This window comes from Podarcis cretensis, assembly GCF_951804945.1.
Source record: "Podarcis cretensis genome assembly, chromosome: 5".
Classification (NCBI taxonomy): Eukaryota; Metazoa; Chordata; class Lepidosauria; order Squamata; family Lacertidae; genus Podarcis; species Podarcis cretensis.
Genome location: NC_137174.1, coordinates 62347295 through 62367780, shown reverse-complemented (window position 1 = coordinate 62367780; position 20486 = coordinate 62347295). Strand labels below are relative to the sequence as shown.

Genomic DNA, 20486 nt, shown 5'->3' with positions numbered 1-20486 from the left:
CCAGTCTCCCCGGTCCAGGCGTGCCAGTGCCTCTTTTGCCGAGCGCACCATTCTCTCCACTTGCCCGTTGCTGGATGGATGAAAGGTTGCCATTAGGGCATGGCGGATGCCCAGTCCCAAAAGATACTGCTCAAAAGTGCCTGACGTGAACTGCAGTCCGTTGTCAGAGACAAGGACATCAGGACACCCATGCGTCGCAAACAGGCCTCGCAGCACCCAGGTGACGGCCTCGGTAGAGGTGGAGGGCATCAGGGCCACCTCCAGCCATTTGGAATAGGCGTCCACCACTACCATAAAGGTCCGGCCGTGAAAGGGGCCAGCCAGATCGATGTGCACCCTCGACCAGGGTGTCTTTGGCGTCTCCCAGGTGTGTCCCTTAGCTGCCGGTGGTGCAGGCTTCGACTCTTGGCACGCTTGACAGGTGGACACCCAGGCAGTGATGGCATCGTCCATGTTAGGCCACCAGACGTAACACCGAGCCAACGCCTTCATTTTGACAATTCCCGGGTGGCCAACATGCAGAGCCTCCAGGACGCGCTGACGGAGTCCCTGGGGAATCACGACGCGGTCTCCCCACAGCAGACAGCCGCGATGAGCCAAGAGTTCATGTTGTCTGGTTGCGAAGGGCTGGAACTCCAATGCAAAAGGCCCTTGTGGCCACCCCCTCTACACCCAGTTGAGCACCTGGCTGATGGTGTGATCCTGGGCAGATGCGGAGGCCACAGTGGCAGCCGATACAGGCGCTGCCGGAAGATCCTCAATCAGGAGGAGCGATGAAGCTGGAGCCAGGTCTTCCACAAACGCTGGAAGAGGGCATCGGCTGAGGGTGTCGGCATGGCCCATCGATTTCCCCGGGCAATGGACGAGCCGGTAGTGGTAGGCAGCCAGGAAAACAGTCCATCGCAGCATGCGTGGCGAGAGGACCGGTGGAGTTGGACGATCACCGGCGAGGAGGCCCAGGAGCGGCTTGTGGTCAGTGATGAGGTCAAAAGTCCTGCCATAGAGGTATTCATGGAACCTCTTCACTCCAGCCACAAGTGCCAGTGCCTCCTTGTCGAGCTGGCTGTAATTCCGTTCCATCGGAGATAGCGTCCTGGAAAAGTAGGTGAGCGGTGCTTCTCTTCCGTCTGGAAAACGGCGACTAAGGACAGCACCGATGCCAAAAGGTGAGGCGTCGCAGGCAAGGACCAGCGGCCTGGATTCACTGTACTGTACCAGCACACGGTCCGATGAAAGGAGGGTCTTGACCGCGTTGAAGGCCGCCGTCTCCCGATGACCCCAGGACCAAGGCGTCTTTGTGCTGAGGAGTCGATGAAGAGGCTCAGCCACCATGGCTTTGTTATAAAAGTTATAAAAGTTCAGCAGCCCCAGGAACGCCTGTAACTCCGTCTTGTTCTTTGGGATGGGGGCCTGCTGGATAGCGCGGATCTTGGATGTGGTTGGGTGAAGGCGTCGATAAGATAGCCCAGGAACTCTACCTGTGGAACGGCGATCTGGCACTTCTCCCTCTTTACCTTGAGCCCGGCCTCTTGGAACCTGGTCAGCACGGCACGGAGGCGCTCGAACAGCTGCTGGTGTGAGTCTGCGGACACCAAGATGTCATCAAAATATGGTACCACGCCCGGAAGCCCTTGCAGGAGATGCTCCATAAGACTTTGGAAGATGCCAGGAGCCACACTCACCCCAAACTGCAACCGGCGGCAACGGAATGCCCCTTGGTGGGTGACGATCATCTGGGCTTCAGCAGTGGCATCATCGACGGGCAGTTGTTGATAGGCTTGGGCAAGGTCCAGCTTAGCAAAGACCTTACCCTCACTCAGGGAATGCAGCAGGTGTTGGACAACAGGAACCGGATAAGCATGCTGCTGAAGTGCCTTGTTGATCGTGCACTTGTTGTAGTCAGCGCAGATTCTCACCGACCCATCTGGCTTGACAGGTGTGACGATGGGGGTTTCCCACTTGGCCAACCAGCCAAGTGGTCAACCAGCTCCAGTGGTCAACCAGCTCCAAAACTCCTTGGGCGATCAGCTTGTCCAGTTGTTCGTCCACCTTAGCCTTGAGAGCAAAGGGAACTCGGCGTGGCTTTAGCTTGATGGGGGTGACTTGTGGATCAAGGCTAAAGGAGATGGGCATACCTGTATATTGCCCCAAAGTGCCGTCAAAAACCTCGGCAAAGTCTTTGACCAGACCCTCAGTCTCTGCGTTAGAGATGCAGTTGATGCCGGTGACTTCCAGGCCGAGGGCATCAAACCAGTCTAGCCCTAGGAGGCTTGGCCGCTGACCTTTGACCACCACCAACCGGAGCAGGCCCGAAAAATCCTTGAAGGCGATCTGGAACCGGCCAACGCCTACCACGGGAATGTCGTTTCCCTGATAGTCTCTAAGGTGTACGCAGTGAGAGTCGAGTTGCCTTTTGACACTCTGGGTACCAGTCTTTTGATGGTGCTCCAAGACACGATGGACAGGGCAGACCCGGTGTCGATCTCCATGTCACATGGAGCTCCTTCAATGAGCACCGTGACGTTCAGCTTGCGTCGCGTAGGTGAGTCGGTTTGGCCAATCGTGGTTCCAGATGGGCAGCGGCAGTTGGTGAGAGCGAAACAGCTTTCCTTGGCAGACTGGAGTGAAGACTTGGACTTGCGAGTCGGTGAAGGGGGGGTGTCAGACGGAGCCGATCAGCAGACCTTAGCGATGTGGCCCCTTCTGGAACACTTCCTACAGATGGCATCTCTGAATCGACACTTGGCACGGGAATGGTTCCCTCCGCAGCCGGCACATTCCAGTTGGCCCTTGGACTTCTGTTGGAACTTCCTGCGCTCCCGCTTTGTCTGGTGCATGTCATCGTCTTCACTGGAGGATACCTCATCGCTGCTGGCCTCTTCATGATGCACTGGAACTGGCTTCCTAGCAAGACGCGGGCTGCTGGACTTGCGGATCTCCTGGGTGGAGCGTTCAGCAGCTTCTGAGGCCACAGCCTCCTCAGTGGCTTTCTGTAGTGTGAGGTCTGGCTTGGCGAGGAGAAACCGTTGCAGATGGATGTCCCGGACCCCGCAGACGATTCAATCCATCAGGGCATCGTCTAAGTCTCGGAACTCGCAGTGCATTGCAGCCTGTCGCAGGGCGTTGGTGTAGTTGTTGATTGACTCCCCCTCTGCCTGGTTCCGGTGATAGAACACATGGCAGGCAGCAATCTTGGATGGCTTTGGTGCGTAATGGTTGCGGAGCTTCTCTTAGATCGTGTCCCACGGTGTTGCCTGGACTGCTTCAGGCGCAACCAATGCTCGGGCCGTCTCAAACACCTCAGGCCCACAGAGGCTGAGGAATAGGCCCCGCTTACGCTCCTGTGATACTTGCGTCAGCTCGTTGGCTTGGAGGTAGCAGTTGAACCGAGCGAGGTAGGAGTCCCATGATTCAGAGGCTGGCACAAACAGCGGTAGAGGCACAAGTGAAGCCATGATTCCGATGCCGGCATGATTCCGATGGAACACCGTGCTCTAGCCAGAACAGTCAGCTCTGAATTGGTTCTGCTCAATGATTTCGCTCAGTGATTCAGCTCAGTGATTCAGCTCTGCTCAGAGGTGGCTGCATCTGGCTGTGCTCTGATGTCCATCGATCCCATCCTCGTCGCCAGTGTTAAGTTGTGGGCGAACATAGCAGACGACACAGCGATTTCTCCAGAGCAGCTCTTCATTTGTAAGCTGGACAGAACTGAACAGCAAACAGCTCAGCCGGCCTGCTTTTATAGGCAGCCGGCTGTCAACATTGTAGAAACAACAACCCAGGGTTTCCCGCCTAAAATAACTGACGTGGACCTGAGTGAAAACTATCTACAGTATCCCCCTGCTGGCCCAGGGTGAGAACTTCAGTACATAACAACCTCCCTTGTTGTCTTAGAATGGCAACGGTGCCAGAACTGGGTTCCAGCGATGAAAAGCCCTGATGAAAGAGGGAGCCTGAAGGGAAAGGGTTATGTACCTCTTGTCTACCTGGCTGTCTTCTGCTAAGGATTGCGGACTTCACTGACTGCTTTTTATTTTTTATTGGGAATTTTGTTTTCTTTCTGACACCATCATGTGTAATTTGACCTTATATTTCTTGGCATAAGAAGTGCAATAAAACAATGATTTTATTGTTGTATTTTATGCTTGATCTAAGGACGAGATGGTTGGATAGTGTTTTCGAGGTTACCAGCATGAGTCTGACCAAGCTGCGGGGGGCAGTGGAGGACAGGAGTGCCTGGCGTTCTCTGGTCCATGGGGTCACGAAGAGTCGGACACGACTAAACGACTAAACAACAACAAAACTGAATGTAGAGTGCCTTGAAATTCTAAAAAGAATGAAGGCTGTTATAAAAAAATCTTTTAAATTAGCAAATCCAAATTATAACAGTGGGCCATGCTGGATGATAGCTCTATGATATATGATACCTACCTAGGCATTTGCTATTGGAGCAGAGTATGGGTAGGCAGGCAGTGAGTAACACCAATGAAGCGCTGCTGCCTGTAGTATACCTAACTGATATGCATTGTTGTTTTTAACTAAAGACAGAAAAAAGGGATACTAGTACTCTGCTAGGTGCCAGGTTTCTAAAGCAAGGATTCCATGTAGCTGTATGTACAGGAAAGTGTATATAAGACTGTAGTTTTATGAGTGTAGCTCCAAATAGCAGTGATATAAACATCTATGGATTATGATGCCGCATGGCATCATTGGGAAACCTGCTGCAGAACATCATTTTGCTCTTGAAGGCAAACTCACACCATCTGAGAGCCTTTCATTGTGTACCAACAGCCAAGAGCATCCCAGGAAAGCATTTTTTAAATTAAAAAAACCTAGCAAGTATCCTCCTATTTTAGATGGAGAACTGCACCCAACCAGCTGTGATCACCAAAGATTTCTGCATGGTCTTCTACTCCAGAGACGCCAAACTCCCTGCTTCTCGATCCATCCGCAATCTTTTTGGAAGTGGGAGCCTTCGAGCCTCAGAAAGGTAAAGAAGTCTCATTTCCCGTTCTGCTGGCAGAATAAGAGCATACCTCAAAGAAGAAAAGCTTTTGATTTATTGGAAAGAATGCATATAAGTCTAGATATAAACATAGGGGTTACCAACTAATGTTTATTAGTTAAGAACATAAGAATAGTCCTGCTAGGTCAGTTCAGTGACTCATCTAGTCCAGCTTCCTGTTCCCGCAGTGACCTACTAGATGCCCGTGGAATTACCACAAGCAGAACTAAATCGCAACAGCAGTCTCCCAAGCAACTAGTATTTTGAAGCATACTGCCTACACAACCATGGAGGCAATAGCCATTGTGGCTGGTAGCCACTGATAGGTTTATCCTCCATGAATTTGTCTAATCCTCTTTTAATTCTATCCAAGTTGGTGGCCATCACTGCCTCTTGTGGGAGATAATGCCATAATTTAACAATTTAACGCTGTGATGTGTAAAGAAATACTTTCCTTTGCTAGTGTGACAGGGCTTAACCTTGCAGAAGCCATGCTGGTTACGCTTCAACGAGGTTTGTTCTCTCATATTTATATGGTTATTCCTTCTTTAACAATACTGTACTTTCTACCAGTTTTCTTAGGACAGATGTAAAGCCAACTAGACTGTAATTTCCAGGATCCTCTCTGGATTCCTTTAAAAAAAATTATGTTACCTTGGCCATTACATTTAATGTGCCACCTGCACATGAAGGTCATTTATTCCAACACTATGCTCTGATGTTTCACTCTTTTTCCTTGCAGTAACCGTGTAACTGGGGTATATGAACTCAGCCTTTGTCGGGTGGCTGATGCTGGCAGTCCAGGTGAGAAATTTCTCTTTGGTTTTGGCTTCACTTTCTGATCGTTCTAATTAGCACTGTCATCATGACAGGCCCATAGGGGATGCTGGGGTTGTGCTAAGAGGAAAAGAATCTAACATTAGGAAAGTTAATTTTACTGTTGCCATGAGACTTATTTATTTTACTTGAATGAATATGGGTGGCCCTTTGCATTTAACACCTGAATTGTAAACATCCACAGAAACATATCTGTCTGCAATGTCAGTGCAACATAACTTGAAAACTGCCCAGACATCATGCTTTTTGGGCAAGTATTGTGAAAACTCAGTGTTGTGAAAACTATTAATGCACCATTCCTCTGGTTGCATTTTGAGGATTTGGGGCAGAGGGGGAGAGGAAGGCTGCATGCCTAAACAATATGATCCCCTAAAACAGGGGTGCAGATCTAGCCAATGGACTGGACCCTTACCTTACCAACCCTCACAGGCCATTTTTAACAGGTAGGTTGGGCTGTCCCACCTGTCAATGACAACACCAGGTGACAACGCTTTGCAAGCAGAGACAATCAACTGATCATTGGCCCCTGCAAAGTTGCATCTTTACCTGATGAGAGCAGATGGGCACAGCTTGGTCAAAATGACCTTGCCAACCAAATTAGGATTTAAATCTGTGCAAAGGCATTTGTTCTGTTAGTTATTGTATAGTAGAGAAGAACTACAGACTCTTATGTAGAAACCGCTTTACCACTAGTACAGTCTGCTTTATGTTCATTTCTCTCTTCTTTTTTAATTGTGGAGTGCCTTGATGGGGAAGATGTGCTATTGGGAAATCTGCTTTAAAAGAAATACTGCCCACATGCTTTGCAGACTGGGCATGAGCAATGCTGAATGCAACCTGCAACTTTGTCTTTTGCAGGCATGCAAAGAAGACGAAGGCGTGTGCTTGACACATCTGTGGCGTATGTGCGAGGCGAGGAGAACCTGGCAGGCTGGCGGCCCCGTAGCGACAGTCTCATCTTGGATCATCAGTGGGAATTGGAGAAACTGAGTCTCCTGCAAGAGGTAAGACTCAAGCCCAGTGGTCCTTGTCCATGTCCATGTTGGTGGGAAGGGTGGGAAGACATGAGGTGTGTGGATTGACCTCTGTGTGAGATGACTCTCTGCAGATGTCCGTGACCTGACTTAGCCAGAGCTTTATTTCCGCAGGTTGAGAAAACAAGGCATTACCTGCTTCTGCGTGAGAAACTAGAGACAACCCAGCGCTTGGGTCTCGATTCCCTTTCCTCAAGCTCCTGTGAAGACTCGGATTCCCGCAGTACATCTTGTGTCTCCTCTCCAATCTCAGCAGATGGTACCCCTGAGGGGAGGAATTTGCCACTGGACACCCCCAGTGAGAGGCAGAAAGAACTTGCCGTCAAGGTATATGTTATTCTGGGGCAACATCATGCCAGTTACATCTTTGTCTTTGGCATGGCATGGGAATGGCATCGCTAGAACCTGCATTCTCATGGTGCCTAAACTGCTGGTCTCAGCATTGTCTTTTGTTTATGAAACAGATGGTCTTCCCTGAATGCAGGCAGGAGCTGAGGGAGGGAGTGAAAATGAGATTTCTGAGCAGAGGAGATTGTGGTCTTGCCGTAAATTTATCTGGGCTGGTTTATATTTTTCACATGAACGATATTGTCTGCCGTGGGAGGCTTAGAGGACATGCCGGTTACAAAGCTAGGCAAGGGCTTTAAGGTCTCCCTCTGACAGGAACAAAACAGCAACAGGAAATTCCCATCTCCATCCAGATCCAACTAGATCCAGTGTCACCTTACGGCTAAACTATATAATAACACTATCCCCACACTTCATCTATATCCAACTAGTTACAAGGCGGCACTGTGATGCCCAGCTCTGTTTAAGTAGATTGATACATGAAGATGTGGATTTTGTGTGTGCAGTATATATGGTGAGGGTGCATGTGTGGTCTGTATGTGTGTCGGTTGTGTGTGTGCTCTGTATGTGTGCTGTATATGTAGTGAGTGTGTGTGTGTGTGCATGCATGTATATACTGTACACTGGCCCTGCCCATTGCTGACATGCACCCTTAGAGATGTAGTGGACCATCAATGTGGTCCTCAGACTGGAAAAAGGGTTAACTATTCCTGCTCTACAGCATGCTTAGTATAATAGTTACAGTAATTCTGTCCTGGTCAGGGCCAAGCCTCTTATTACAACCTGTATCTCTTAATCTCCCTCTTCCAACCCCTCACCCAAACATCTTTTCTACAGTGCTTGCGCCTCCTTACACACACATTCAACAGAGAGTACACCCACAGCCATGTCTGTGTCAGCGCAAGTGAGAGCAAGGTAAGAGAAACTCTGTGCTTTCGTGGGGTGCCCTGTCACTCAACAAAGATGTGTGAATACTGATGGAAATGGTGGTGTGAAACTGTACCCACAGTGGCCAATTAGCTGTGGCACTTTTCTTCCAGGAACAGACAGGTGCAAAGAGCTGACTCTTTAAGTACAGAATTGTTGGGAATAAAAGTGCATGTTGAAAAAGCACCCCATGACTATGTCTTTCTAAGGGAACATGCAAACAGAAGGGGAAGGGCTGTAGCTTACTGGTAGAGTTCATCCTTTGCATGTATAACATCTCATATTCCACTCCCAGCATCTCTAGGTAGGCCTAGAAGAGGTCTGAAACCCTGGGAAATCACTACCAGTCAGTGTAAACAATACTGAGCTAGGTGGATCTATTGTATCAGGCAGCTTCCTATGCACCTAAAAACCTTTGCCACAGTGCCATGTTTGGGAAAATAAAAGGCATAGGTACCACAATAGCTCATTGGGCTGTATGTAAAAGTAGTCATACTCAGAGTATACCCATTGAAAATAGTAGACATTAACTTTTAATAGAAATTGACTTTGATACTCATCCTCACCTTGTACTTCTTAGTTTAGAGAGGCCTGCAGTAAAGCAGCTACAGTGATTAATTCTTTTTGTGTACAGCTATCTGAAATGTCAGTGACTCTGCTAAGAGACCCTTCCATGCCAGCCCTTGGTGGCTCCACCTTGACCCCCTCCTCCACCTGCCCATCATTGGTTGAAGGACGGTACAGTGGCACGGATGCCAGGTGAGGAAGATGGCAAAGCTAAGAATTTCAGATCAGTCTACAGACACATTTATGAGCACAGTTTCAAACGCTGTGTCAGCTTTTTTTTATGGAGGTCAAAGCTGAAATTACATACCTACCTGCTTTTCCTTTGCAGAACTCTGCAGCTCTCTTCAAGGGCAGAAAGCCCTGAATTTGAGCCCACAGTTGAAGGAGAACAAAAGAAATCCCCCACCTGTGGGCCTGAAGATGAAAAGGAGACCCAGCGCCTTTTGGTCCCTGATATTCAAGAGATCCGGGTCAGGTAAAAGTTATGGGCTTTGTGGAAAGGATCTTATTCTTGACTAAACGGAAGGGCTCGACCTAAGTACATGGTACATTTTTTTTCCTCTGTGCCTCTTCCCTTGGGAGGGAAGCAGTTGCATGGTGAAGAATGCAATAATTAACAGGAGTGCATTCCTTTTGAATTTAGCAGAGCTATTTCTAAGAAATGAAAATGGGTTCTGGGCAAGACCCTTCAAGCAAATCTATTCCTCCAATAGATCAAAAAATAGCTTGTTTTGTTAAGAACTAAAATTGGACCCCCATTGTTTCTTTGGGAGGGACAGTGTCCACTCTCTCCCTATGAGCTCCCTAATACCTTTTTATAGTGGCTCTTACTGCCGTTCTGGCAGGGGTGGCTTGGAGAGAGTGGGGTGTCTTTCTCCTTTTCTTTCCCTCCTCCCTTCCTCCCTTTCTGTCACCTGGAATATGACCGTGCCAATGAACCAGGTGGCCTGGAGGGAAAGGGGAGGAAATACAAAACAATGGCCTGACTTTTAGAAGACATCTGAAGGCAGCCCTGTTTAGGGAAGTTTTTAATGTTTGAAGTTTTATTCTGTTTTTAGTGTTCTGTTGGAAGCCTTCCAGAGTGGCCAGATGGGTGGGGTATTATTATTATTATTATTATTATTATTATTATTATTATTATTATTTTCTCTGCCTTGCTGCTGCCCAAACAGCAGCAGCAGCCACTGGTAGGGCAGGTTGTGGAATGGAGGAGTTCTTCTTTGGCTCAGATTAACATCCAAACTAGAATGTAACTCAGGGGTGTAACATTCCACATCATAAGGAGGATGAGCAATATCAGTGGATAATGTTCTATTCTGAACTGCACAGTCCAGTAATGGCATCACATGTGCCTTCTCACTTAACATGTGCACCTCCCCACATGATAGGGATCGCCATGCAGAAAAAGAGAAACAAAGCAAACAAGTCAAGAGCATCCACAGGAGTATAACTTCTGGGGCAGAGGGAGGAGCAAAGGCACAATTCTAATGGTACTAAGAATCTTTAGAAATCAATCTGTGTGGAGCAGTTTTTATGCAGTTACAAAGCATGATGCCAATGTGTCTCCTCTACAGCCCTATTGTCTCCAGGAAAGGCTACCTGCACTTTCTGGAGCCCCACACAAATGGGTGGGTGAAGCGCTATGTGGTTGTGAGACGCCCCTATGTCTACATCTACAACACCGACAAGGACTCTGTGGAGAGAGCAGTCCTCAATCTCTCATCAGCTCAGGTGGAATACAGTGAAGACCAGCAGGCGATGCTGAAAGTAAGGACAACTTAATAGGTTGGGTAAAATCAGAGAGTCCACAGCTAGTGCTTTATTGGAGACTGGGCTGTAAGGGAAAGAAGAGGCCATGGCAATGGCTAAAATCCAGGAAGAGTGTGAAGTACAGAGAAAGGAATGACAGCAGAGCCAGAGAATCTTAAGTGGCATAACCAGACCTGTTTCTGAACAAGCTACATCTAGCCTGTCTGTTGAGGGCAATTGCACCTGATGGTTTCAGAGTCTCCTCCCTTGAACGTGCGGGGGTGCAAAGCCATGTCAAGACAGCTAGAAACACATTCTGCAGGTATTGCAGTTAGTGTCAACCTAATACTTTGGTCTACTAGAAACAAACCAATGAATCGACAACAGATTTGATGTCTTAAGTATGTTTTATAGGACTCATTGTATTTTACTGTATGCCTCTTTGTATGCTTCTCCTCTACAACTGAGTTTCACATGCAACTTTACACCCCTGTTTTAGACCCCCAACACATTCGCAGTGTGCACTGAACATCGTGGGATCCTGTTGCAGGCAAGCAACGACAAGGATATGCATGATTGGCTGTATGCATTTAATCCTCTCCTGGCTGGATCAATAAGGTAACTGAATAGCTTAAAATCCCAAACCCCTCTCGACCAGAATTCTTCAACCTTGGGGGTCCTGATGTTGTTGAACTACAAGTCCTGTCGTTCCAAAACAGCTTAGCCAGTGGTCAGGGATGATGGGAGTTGTAGTCCAACAATAAGAGGATCCAATGTTGAAGAACACCATCTAGAAAAAGAGCAACATTCGAGGCTTCAGCTGAGAAGTCTGGGTTTGTTTTTTGTCTCTTTGAACATGGGTTGGGATTCTGAAGATTCCTCTATCTTATTTCTTTTCCCTATCCTTTCATTTTTCTTCTTCCTTGGTTTCTCTGACAGGTCCAAACTGTCTAGGCGGAGGACAGCCCAAACCAGAATTTAGCCTAAAGCGCCGCCCATCTCATCAAACCAAGTGAAATAATGGGTGCTGTTTGAGGGTCCCCATTTTAAATTTGGATCTCTTCTGTCATTCATCCCGCCAGATGCCTGCGCCACAGAGCGATCCATCTCAAGTTACAGTTTCATTGGCCAAATTCATTTCTGTTGTAAGTTTAGAAGCCTGGTACACCCTGGAATCTTTGTGCACATGTGATCTTCCGCCCATCTCTTTATTGGGTGACCTAGGTGACATATGACCACTAACAAAGCAAGAGTCTTTTTTAAAAAATAAAAATGATTTAATTTTTAAAGCAACTGTTTGATTTAAGGAGAAAGGAATCTGTAAATGTGTGAACATTATAAAACATGTTACTCAAAGGAGATAAAAGTGATAGGATTGTGTTCAGCTAATTCATAACTTATTGACATTTTACTTGATAGAGCAAGAAAGAGTAGGATGAGATTATATTTATAAAGTATTTATTTCTATTTACTTCACTGAAAAATGTACATTCTGTTTATCATGTGGTGTTGTTTTTTTCCACCTACGCACATACATTATGCTGCATCTCATTTCTGCTAAAAGAAAAGATGTGGAAGTGAGTCAGTGTAGTGATGGGAGAGGGCCCTGTCAGCTTTTTCTGTGAGCCTATCTTGGTTTTCTTTCAAATACTGCACTTGCTGCCTAGCAGGTTTCTTCTTCTTTTCAGTCACCTAGCCAATGTTTGTTTTGTTCAACTAAGGGCCGAACTACATGTTACATGCAAATATGTATAACATTCCCCCGATCTTCTTTATATAATGAAAACTAGCTTCAGGAGACTGTGATTAGAAGTGAAGGAATAGCAGTGAGGCTTGTGGTGAAGCATGTACCGAATTTTTCTCATTGTATTTTTTCTTCTCTAAACAGCCTCTTCCAGATGCCCATTTTGAGCAGAAGGAATAGCTGGTAGGGAAGGGATTAAACGACCTCTCCATTAGTATTATTTGTTCCCATGAGCAACCTCCCAAGGTTGCTTTTCATTTAAAGAAACAGTCAACACTCCCTCCCCAGTCTATTAGTGGGATGCTACACGCATCTGCATGTAACATTGAAATTGACCTTCAATCTTAATAGGGATGTTTTGCTGGAGGTGAGTTCATGTTTTCCCAAGAAAGGAATGGTGGGAGGGGGATTGGCTTCACCCTTTCCCCATCGGCAATTATTCATGACATCGGATGAACAGGTTGGGCCACTTTATCACCATTCTTGTTGCAGGCAGTGTTCAGTAAGTTCCTGTGACACTCACACAACCACATCCTACACAGCAGTTGAAATAGTAACAGTTGCACTATCTGAGAGAAGAATTGCATTTTCCAAGGTACTTAATAAAAACTCTCACAGTATTTAGGGAACACTTGGGAGAAATACAATATCTGCTCAGCAGAAGTGCATCTGCAAGGGACAACCCCTGGGCTTCCCAGAATAAGTGAAAAACTACTGTATGTTTATTACACTCAAAACTGATTGTCTAGAAATACCCATTGTCATTTTCTTTTAAGAGAAAAGTAGGTTTGAAATAGATTACTTTATGTAGCAAGACTGATAGGACCCTTGTATAAGACTGGAACAGTGTGTTATAAAAGAGACCTCTTTTCACTCTTGTATCTAGTGATATGTTAAAAGTCTCCTTCAAAAATACACCTGCATCTTAAGCAATTATTTCTGGTAAAACAAATAGTCAATTTTATTTTAAATTTGGGTAAGACAAAGTAAAACAAATAATAGTTTTTTGGCACCAATCAATTAAGCATGACTCATATCCGATTTTAAGAATCTCTTGTTAACTCTTTATATATAGGATCCTATTTTACAGCCCATTCAAATCAATATGTGGTAGTTAATCCCCATGGTTTACATTCCCTTTATGCATAAACAGCAAAATTAAATACCCTTGGTGGCAACTTTGATTCATTTTAACTTCCCAGCCTAAGTCTAAATATTATATAATTAAAATCCATAACTGATTCTCAGTTTCTAATCAGTGGTGATTATTACTCTCTTATCAGTGTCTGATCTAGTAGAAGCCTTTCAACAACAAAATTTGCAGTCAGACAGCAACCAACTAATGAATTTCTCTGAAATGTCCTGAGTGATTGTCATGGTATAAATTCAAAGCTACCTTGGGCTACATTGAAGAAATCATCTGAACTTGTTTTTAAAAAGAACAGGACAAGTACAGCCCTGAACATGTTTCTTGGAAGTAAGTCTTTCAGTGTTCAGTGGGGCTTACTCCCAAGTAATTATGCACAGGATTGAAGGCTGTCCTAGAACAAGGAAGTCATATATAGGATCACAACACTTATCTTTCATACAAAAACACAACTTTAAAAATATTTTACTTCATTTATGTCCATATCAAATTGTCAAGAGATTTAATTATGTTAGTGGCAATGGATGAAGTAGTTGTGTCAGTACCTTCCTTGTCCATACAATCAAGAGATGCAAAAATGTATATGTAACCTTGCCTTGTGAATGAAGAAGTAGAGCTTGGAAGAGCTGCATTTTATGGGGAGTGATAGGCTGATAAGAGGCATGGCTTAGGTCAGCCAACCTGAAGACCATGTTCCCGACAGTGTGAATATTGGGCTACAGTCTGGTCTTGCTCAAGAGTTCCATGTTTCTGGGGCCAGCAAACCTGCAGACAACATGACTGACTTGAGTTAGGGATCAAAGGCTTGACCCAAAGCCCCTAAAAATGAAAGGCAATGTTTGAATCAGGGCTTAAATGCAATGACAAAAAAAGTATTGTTAACTCAACAAATTGACAGTAGCTTAATGGAGATGATCCAGTCTCCAACTAGCATGGATATCCTGGAAGGATTTGTTTGTTTAGTACTTTGGTTGGAATATTGAACAGAGATCTAATGGTCCATCATAGTGTTATTTAGATAACCCAGCATATCATTATGTTTGGTATATTTTCTGCTGGTTATGGCTTTATCCATTGCCAAAATGTCAAGCCACATTGATATACCGTATTTTTTGCTCTATAAGACTCACTTTTTCCCTCCTAAAAAGTAAGTGGAAATGTGTGTGCGTCTTATGGAGTGAATGCAGGCTGTGCAGCTATCTCAGAAGCCAGAACAACAAGAGGGATTGCTGCTTTCACTGCGCAGCGATCCCTCTTGATGTTCTGGCTTCTGAGATTCAGAATATTTTTTTTCTTGTTTTCCTCATCCAAAAACTAGGTGCGTCTTGTGGTCTAGTGCGTCTTATAGAGCAAAAAATACGGTAGTTATCAACCACTCTTCAGACAATCTGAGAAGTGTCTCCACTGATTTACTGTCATTTTACTTAATTTGAGATGTAAAGATTTTTGAATGATCCTTTTATTAATTGTTTAATTTCAAGTATCATCTAGACCTTTGTTAGGGGGCAAGAAACAGCATTTCTGAATAAAGCATATTTTGGAAAGTCCTGCAGGAAAAGGAACCTATTAAATGAAGCATAAAATACTGACAGGATGGACTTCCATCTCTGCTCTGTTTACACAACCATATCATAATTATCTCAAGGTGGAGGCTGGTGAGAGATAATAATGTTATACAAGAAAAATAATTTCAGATTATGTCATACTTATCCTATTCCATAGATTATATATTGGTTAGAGACTGGCCTTCAGTAACTGTAAAAGCCAGTGTTATTTTGTTCACATAAAACTCTTTCCCATTCCAATAAATTATTGGGGAATGAGCTCACCTAAAATATCAAATGCTCTCTGAACTGCCCTTCAGTAGGGGGATAGCAGAGCCCAGTATAAGTAGTCTTATAAATTATCAAGGAGCAACAGGAAAGCAGAGAAACAAGTAAAAGCAGCACAATTAGCTAATAACTGTGGGACTAAGAGGCGATTGCTTATCCATATGGTAACATGCAAAAGTGACAACACAAGATGTATAACTCTCTAATATGCTTTTACTGTTTCTGTTGTGTGTTCAATGAACTGTAGGGAGGATCACTATCATTCATGAGCTGTGACTCAATATCAAGAACTTACTGTATAAAAATGAAGGTTGTGGTTACTTTTTATTTTTTATTAATCTTATTTTGCCTGTGCTTCCATTATCTAGTTTGTCCAAATGAGTTCTTCCTGTGACATCATCTCCAAATGCTGGGAGACCATTTCTCTTGCTTTGTATATATGTGATTGCTGTGGGCACACCCTGTACCACTGTATAAATAACAATACTGAAGTAATCGAGTCTAGTTTTCTTGATGTCTTAAAGCTATTGAGTGTTGGAAATTAGGGTCTTCAACTGTTTGTGTACACTTAAGGCATTGTTCAGTTAAAGAAATAAATGTGGCATTTGTGCAAATAGTGGACACTCTGTTCTTGACCTCTGGCTTGTTCTCTTAACCAAATGTTGTATTGTTTCATCAAAACAAAGCATTCTTTTTTGGGGAGGGGGAATTTCAATTCAGAAGTAAACAAATGTGGAAAGTACTATTTTCCCAGTTGTAATAATAATAATAATAATAATTTATTATTTATATCCCGCCCATCTGGCTGGGCCTTCCCAGCCACTCTGGGCGGCTTCCATAAAAACCAAAAATACAGTAAAATCACACGTTAAAAACTTCCCTGAACAGGGCTGCCTTAAGATGTCTTCTGAATGTCAGGTAGTTGTTTATCGCTTTGACATCTGCTGGAAGGGCGTTCCACAGGGCGGGCGCCACTACCGAGAAGGCCCTCTGCCTGGTTCCCTGTAGCTTTGCTTCTCGCAATGAGGGAACCGCCAGAAGGCCCTCGGCGCTGGACCTCAGCGTCCGGGCAGAATGATGGGGGTGGAGACGCTCCTTCAGGTATACTGGACCGAGGCCGTTTAGGGCTTTAAAGGTCAGCACCAACACTTTGAATTGTGCTCGGAAACATACTGGGAGCCAATGTAGGTCTTTCAAGACCGGTGTTATATGGTCTCGGCGGCCGCTCCCAGTCACCAGTCTAGCTGCCGCATTCTGGATTAGTTGTAGTTTCCGAGTCACCTTCAAAGGTAGCCCCACGTAGAGCGCATTGCAGTAGTCCAAGCGGGAGATAACCAGAGCATGCACCACTCTGGCGAGACAGTCCACAGGCAGATAGGGTCTCAGCCTACGTACCAGATGGAGCTGGTAAACAGCTGCCCTGGACACAGATTTGACCTGTGCCTCCATGGACAGCTGTGAGTCCAAAATGACTCCCAGGCTGCGCACCTGGTCCTTCAGGGGCACAGTTACCCCATTCAGGACCAGGGAATCCTCCACACCTGCCCGCCTCCTGTCCCCCAGAAACAGTACTTCTGTCTTGTCAGGATTCAACCTCAATCTGTTAGCCGCCATCCATCCTCCAACCGCCTCCAGACACTCACACAGGACCTTCACTGCCCTCACTGGTTCTGATTTAAAAGAGAGGTAGAGCTGGGTATCATCTGCATACTGATGAACACCCAGCCCAAACCTCCTGATGATCTCTCCCAGCGGCTGCATGTAGATGTTGAAAAGCATGGGGGAGAGGACAGAACCCTGAGGCACCCCACAAATGAGAGCCCAGGGGTCTGAACACTCATCCCCCACCACCACTTTCTGAACACGGCCCAGGAGGAAGGAGCGGAACCACTGTAGGACAGTGCCCCCAGCTCCCAGCCCCTCAAGACGGTCCAGAAGGATGTTATGGTCGATGGTATCAAACGCCGCTGAGAGATCCAGCAGAACTAGGAAACAGCTCTCACCTTTGTCCCTAGCCCGCCGGAGATCATCAACCAGTGCGACCAAGGCAGTTTCAGTCCCATGATGAGGCCTGAATCCCGACTGGAAGGGATCCAAATGGTCCGCTTCTTCCAGGCGTGCCTGGAGTTGTTCGGCAACCGCTCGCTCTATCACCTTGCCCAAGAATGGAAGATTTGAGACTGGGCGATAGTTGGCCATTGTGGCCGCATCTAAAAATGGTTTTTTAAGAAGCGGTTTAATAACTGCCTCTTTCAGCGGGTCTGGGAAGGCTCCCTCACGGAGGGAAGCATTCACCACCCCACGAAGCCCATCGCCCAGTCCTTCCCGGCTAGCTTTTATAAGCCAGGATGGGCAAGGATCCAGGAGACAGGTGGTTGGTTTCACTCGTCCAAGCAGCCTGTCCACATCCTCGGAGGTAACAGATTGGAATTGATCCCACTCAACTTGACTAGACAGAACTCTAGCACTCTCCTGCCCTGGCCCTGCTCCCACGGTGGAGTCTACTTCTTCCCGAATCTGAGCGATTTTATCTGCAAAAAACTTTGCAAAATCATTGCAGGAGAACATGTGGCCCGTACTGGGCCCCGATGTTACAGGTGGTTCCGCTAAATTGTGAACCACCTGAAAAAGTCTCCTGCTGCTGTTTTCTGCAGATGCAATAGAGGCGGTGAAGAAATTCTTCTTCGCCGTCGCTATCGCCACTTGGTAGGCTCGACGTTGAGCTCTAACCTGTGTCCGATCAGATTCGGAATGAGTTATCCGCCACCGGCACTCTAGCAGTCTCAAAGATTGTTTCATTGCCCTCAGATCCGTGGAAAACCATGGGGCTCTCCGGGCTCCATGCAATCGGAGAGGGCGCTTCGGAGCCAAACAGTCAATAGCCCTGGTTAACTCCGCATTCCAGCGGGCCACCAGGGAATCAGCTGAAAGGCCATCAACATGGGATAAAGCATCCCCTACCACTCTCTGGAAACCATTTGGATCCATTAAGTGGCGGGGGCGGCCCATCCAAATTGGTCCCACCTCCCTGCAGAGGGGATGGGTCGCAGAGAAGTCCAGTTGCACCAGGAAGTGATCTGACCATGGCACTTCTTTTGTTTCACTTTTACTTAGTGTCAGATCACCAACATCCATAGAGGTAAACACCAGGTCCAAGGCATGTCCGCGGCATGGGTTGGGCCAGACTTATTCAGGGACAGCCCCATGGAGGCCATGCTTTCCACGAAGTCCCGAGCTGCCCCTTGTAAGGTCGTGTCGGCATGGATGTTAAAATCCCCTAGGACGACCAAGCTAGGTGTCTCCAGGAGAACATCCGCCACGACCTGAAGCAGCTCAGGCAGGGAATCCTTGGTGCAGCGGGGAGGTCGGTACACCAAAAGGAATCCTGTACTGCCCCTATTGCCCAACTTCCAGAACATGCACTCAGAAAACTGGGTCTTCCCAATAGGACGCCCGGTGCAAACTAATGACTTTCCTAAAATCACTGCAACCCCCCCTCCCCGCCCACATGACATGGGTTGCTGTGCGTAAGAGAAACCTGGTGGACAAGCAGCGGCAAGGACAGGCCCATCTGCTTCATCCAACCAAGTCTCTGTTACACATGCCAGGTCAAGTCCTCCATCCATGATCAAGTCATGGATGGCAGTGGTCTTATGAATCATTGACCTGGCATTGCACAGCAGCACCTTCAGGTCATGTGGGTATCCCTTGCTGATTCTAGTATCCATCCGGTCAGGACCAGACCCGGAGGCAGGAATAGTCCTCAGACAACGACTAAACCTGCCTCCTCTGTAATGACATGGTCTGGTCTTAGCGTAACTCCTCCTCTTACCTGTGATCGCTGAGATCGGTTGTCCCAGTGCATCCCCCCCTGTGGAACATGCCCCAGCCATTTTGTGGGCTAGGGCCCACTCCCCGGCAGCCCTGACCCCTCCCCCTAAGAACAAATAACAACTTATACAAACAAACAAAACCAATAAAACAATACAAACAAAAAAATTTAAAAATTACAAAAACATCAAAATAAAAAAAATAATTCCCCAACCCAACCAAACATCCATCCCACCCCCACCCCCCACATACAAAAAATCCAAAAGAATTTTTTAAAAAACATTTTAAAAACACTCTGTGCCCCTCCTGCAGTAACACTGTCCTAGTGAGGCCTGGCAGGCCCTGCCCTGGGCCAGGTGGTAAGTGGCAGGAAGGAGCAGGACCCTCAGGCACTCACTCAGGGGAGTCCTCCTGGGCAGCAGGCAGCAAGCACCACGCAGTCCTTATGAGGCTTCAGGCCCCGCCCCAGGCCAGATGCCCAGCTAGAGCAAGGATGGGCAAAAGGTAGATCGGAATCAACGGACCGATCTCTGTGGGAGAGAATTCCAGTTCATCAGCAAAGATTTTGAGTCTCGATTGGTCAGAACCAAAATGGGCTTCCCCCCTTCTCAATTAGGTTGCTGAGATTCCCGTTTACTCTGCATCCTGTGCTCTCCCACCATGAGGGGGCTTGAATACACTTCTCCTTGCCTTGTCCTATGCCTAGAAGCACGCTTTCCCACTTGCCTCGTGCTTTTTAGGCACTGATCCATAGCTGTCAACGTTTCCCTTTTTTAAAGGGAAATTCCCTTATTCCGAATAGGATTCCTCGCAAGAAAAGGGAAAAGTTGACAGCTATGCACTGATCCCAGCGGCTATGCCTTTGCCGCCGCCACCCCCCCCCAAAAAAAAAACCCCCCCACAACACTGGCTTTTTATCCTTAAATCAGGTCTCATATCATCCACACTTCCTCTTGCCTTGCTCAGGCATCATCTAGTGGCAGCTTCATATTGTTACAAAGAAGTAACTAAGCCATCCCAGCGGCTGGGGGGGGGGGGAGAGTTGTTTCAAAGCACACCTGTGGAGGCTTCATTAATTTGACCTACACGGCCGTGTCTCTCTTAGAAAGCTAGCATGAGGGGCAAGATTCCCCGCCCCGCAGAACCCTCGTCCTCTTGGTGCCCCGTCAATACTTTTCCGCCTCCCGCTATTGCAAAAAGCATCTCACTGCCGTGAAGCAAAGTAGCAGAACGCGGCGCGTCATCAGAGCGTTCGAAAGAAAAACTGGCGGGCCCGCCCCTAAGGATGATTGGCAGGCGCCAACTCCTCCTTGATCCCTGAGCCATAGGAATAACGGAACCTGACTTACAACCTTCTAGTCCCGCCCTCCAGAGCGGCTGGCCTATGAAAAGGCCCGCGTTTCTTTTGGTTGTTTTTTGGCGAGGGTGCTTTAGCCACGCCCTTCTAAAGGAGCGATTAGCCGAG

The 20486-nt window shown here is 46.8% G+C and overlaps 1 protein-coding gene across 22 annotated transcripts in view; it reads left to right on the top strand.

Annotated features, from left to right (window-relative positions):
• KIF1A (kinesin family member 1A) overlaps window positions 1-14274 on the top strand; it is a 130431-nt gene extending 116157 nt beyond the window's left edge. For all 22 annotated transcript variants that reach the window (XM_079976821.1, XM_079976819.1, XM_079976815.1 and 19 more), the window contains 10 exons: window positions 4857-4990; window positions 5748-5809; window positions 6701-6846; window positions 6991-7203; window positions 8062-8139; window positions 8786-8910; window positions 9047-9193; window positions 10293-10485; window positions 10967-11085; window positions 11407-14274. In XM_079976821.1, the coding sequence (XP_079832947.1) occupies window positions 4857-4990; window positions 5748-5809; window positions 6701-6846; window positions 6991-7203; window positions 8062-8139; window positions 8786-8910; window positions 9047-9193; window positions 10293-10485; window positions 10967-11085; window positions 11407-11449 (1260 nt within the window). In that variant the 3' untranslated portion in view covers window positions 11450-14274. The remainder of the gene's footprint in view (window positions 1-4856; window positions 4991-5747; window positions 5810-6700; window positions 6847-6990; window positions 7204-8061; window positions 8140-8785; window positions 8911-9046; window positions 9194-10292; window positions 10486-10966; window positions 11086-11406) is intronic.
• Window positions 14275-20486: the final 6212 nt, after the last annotated feature.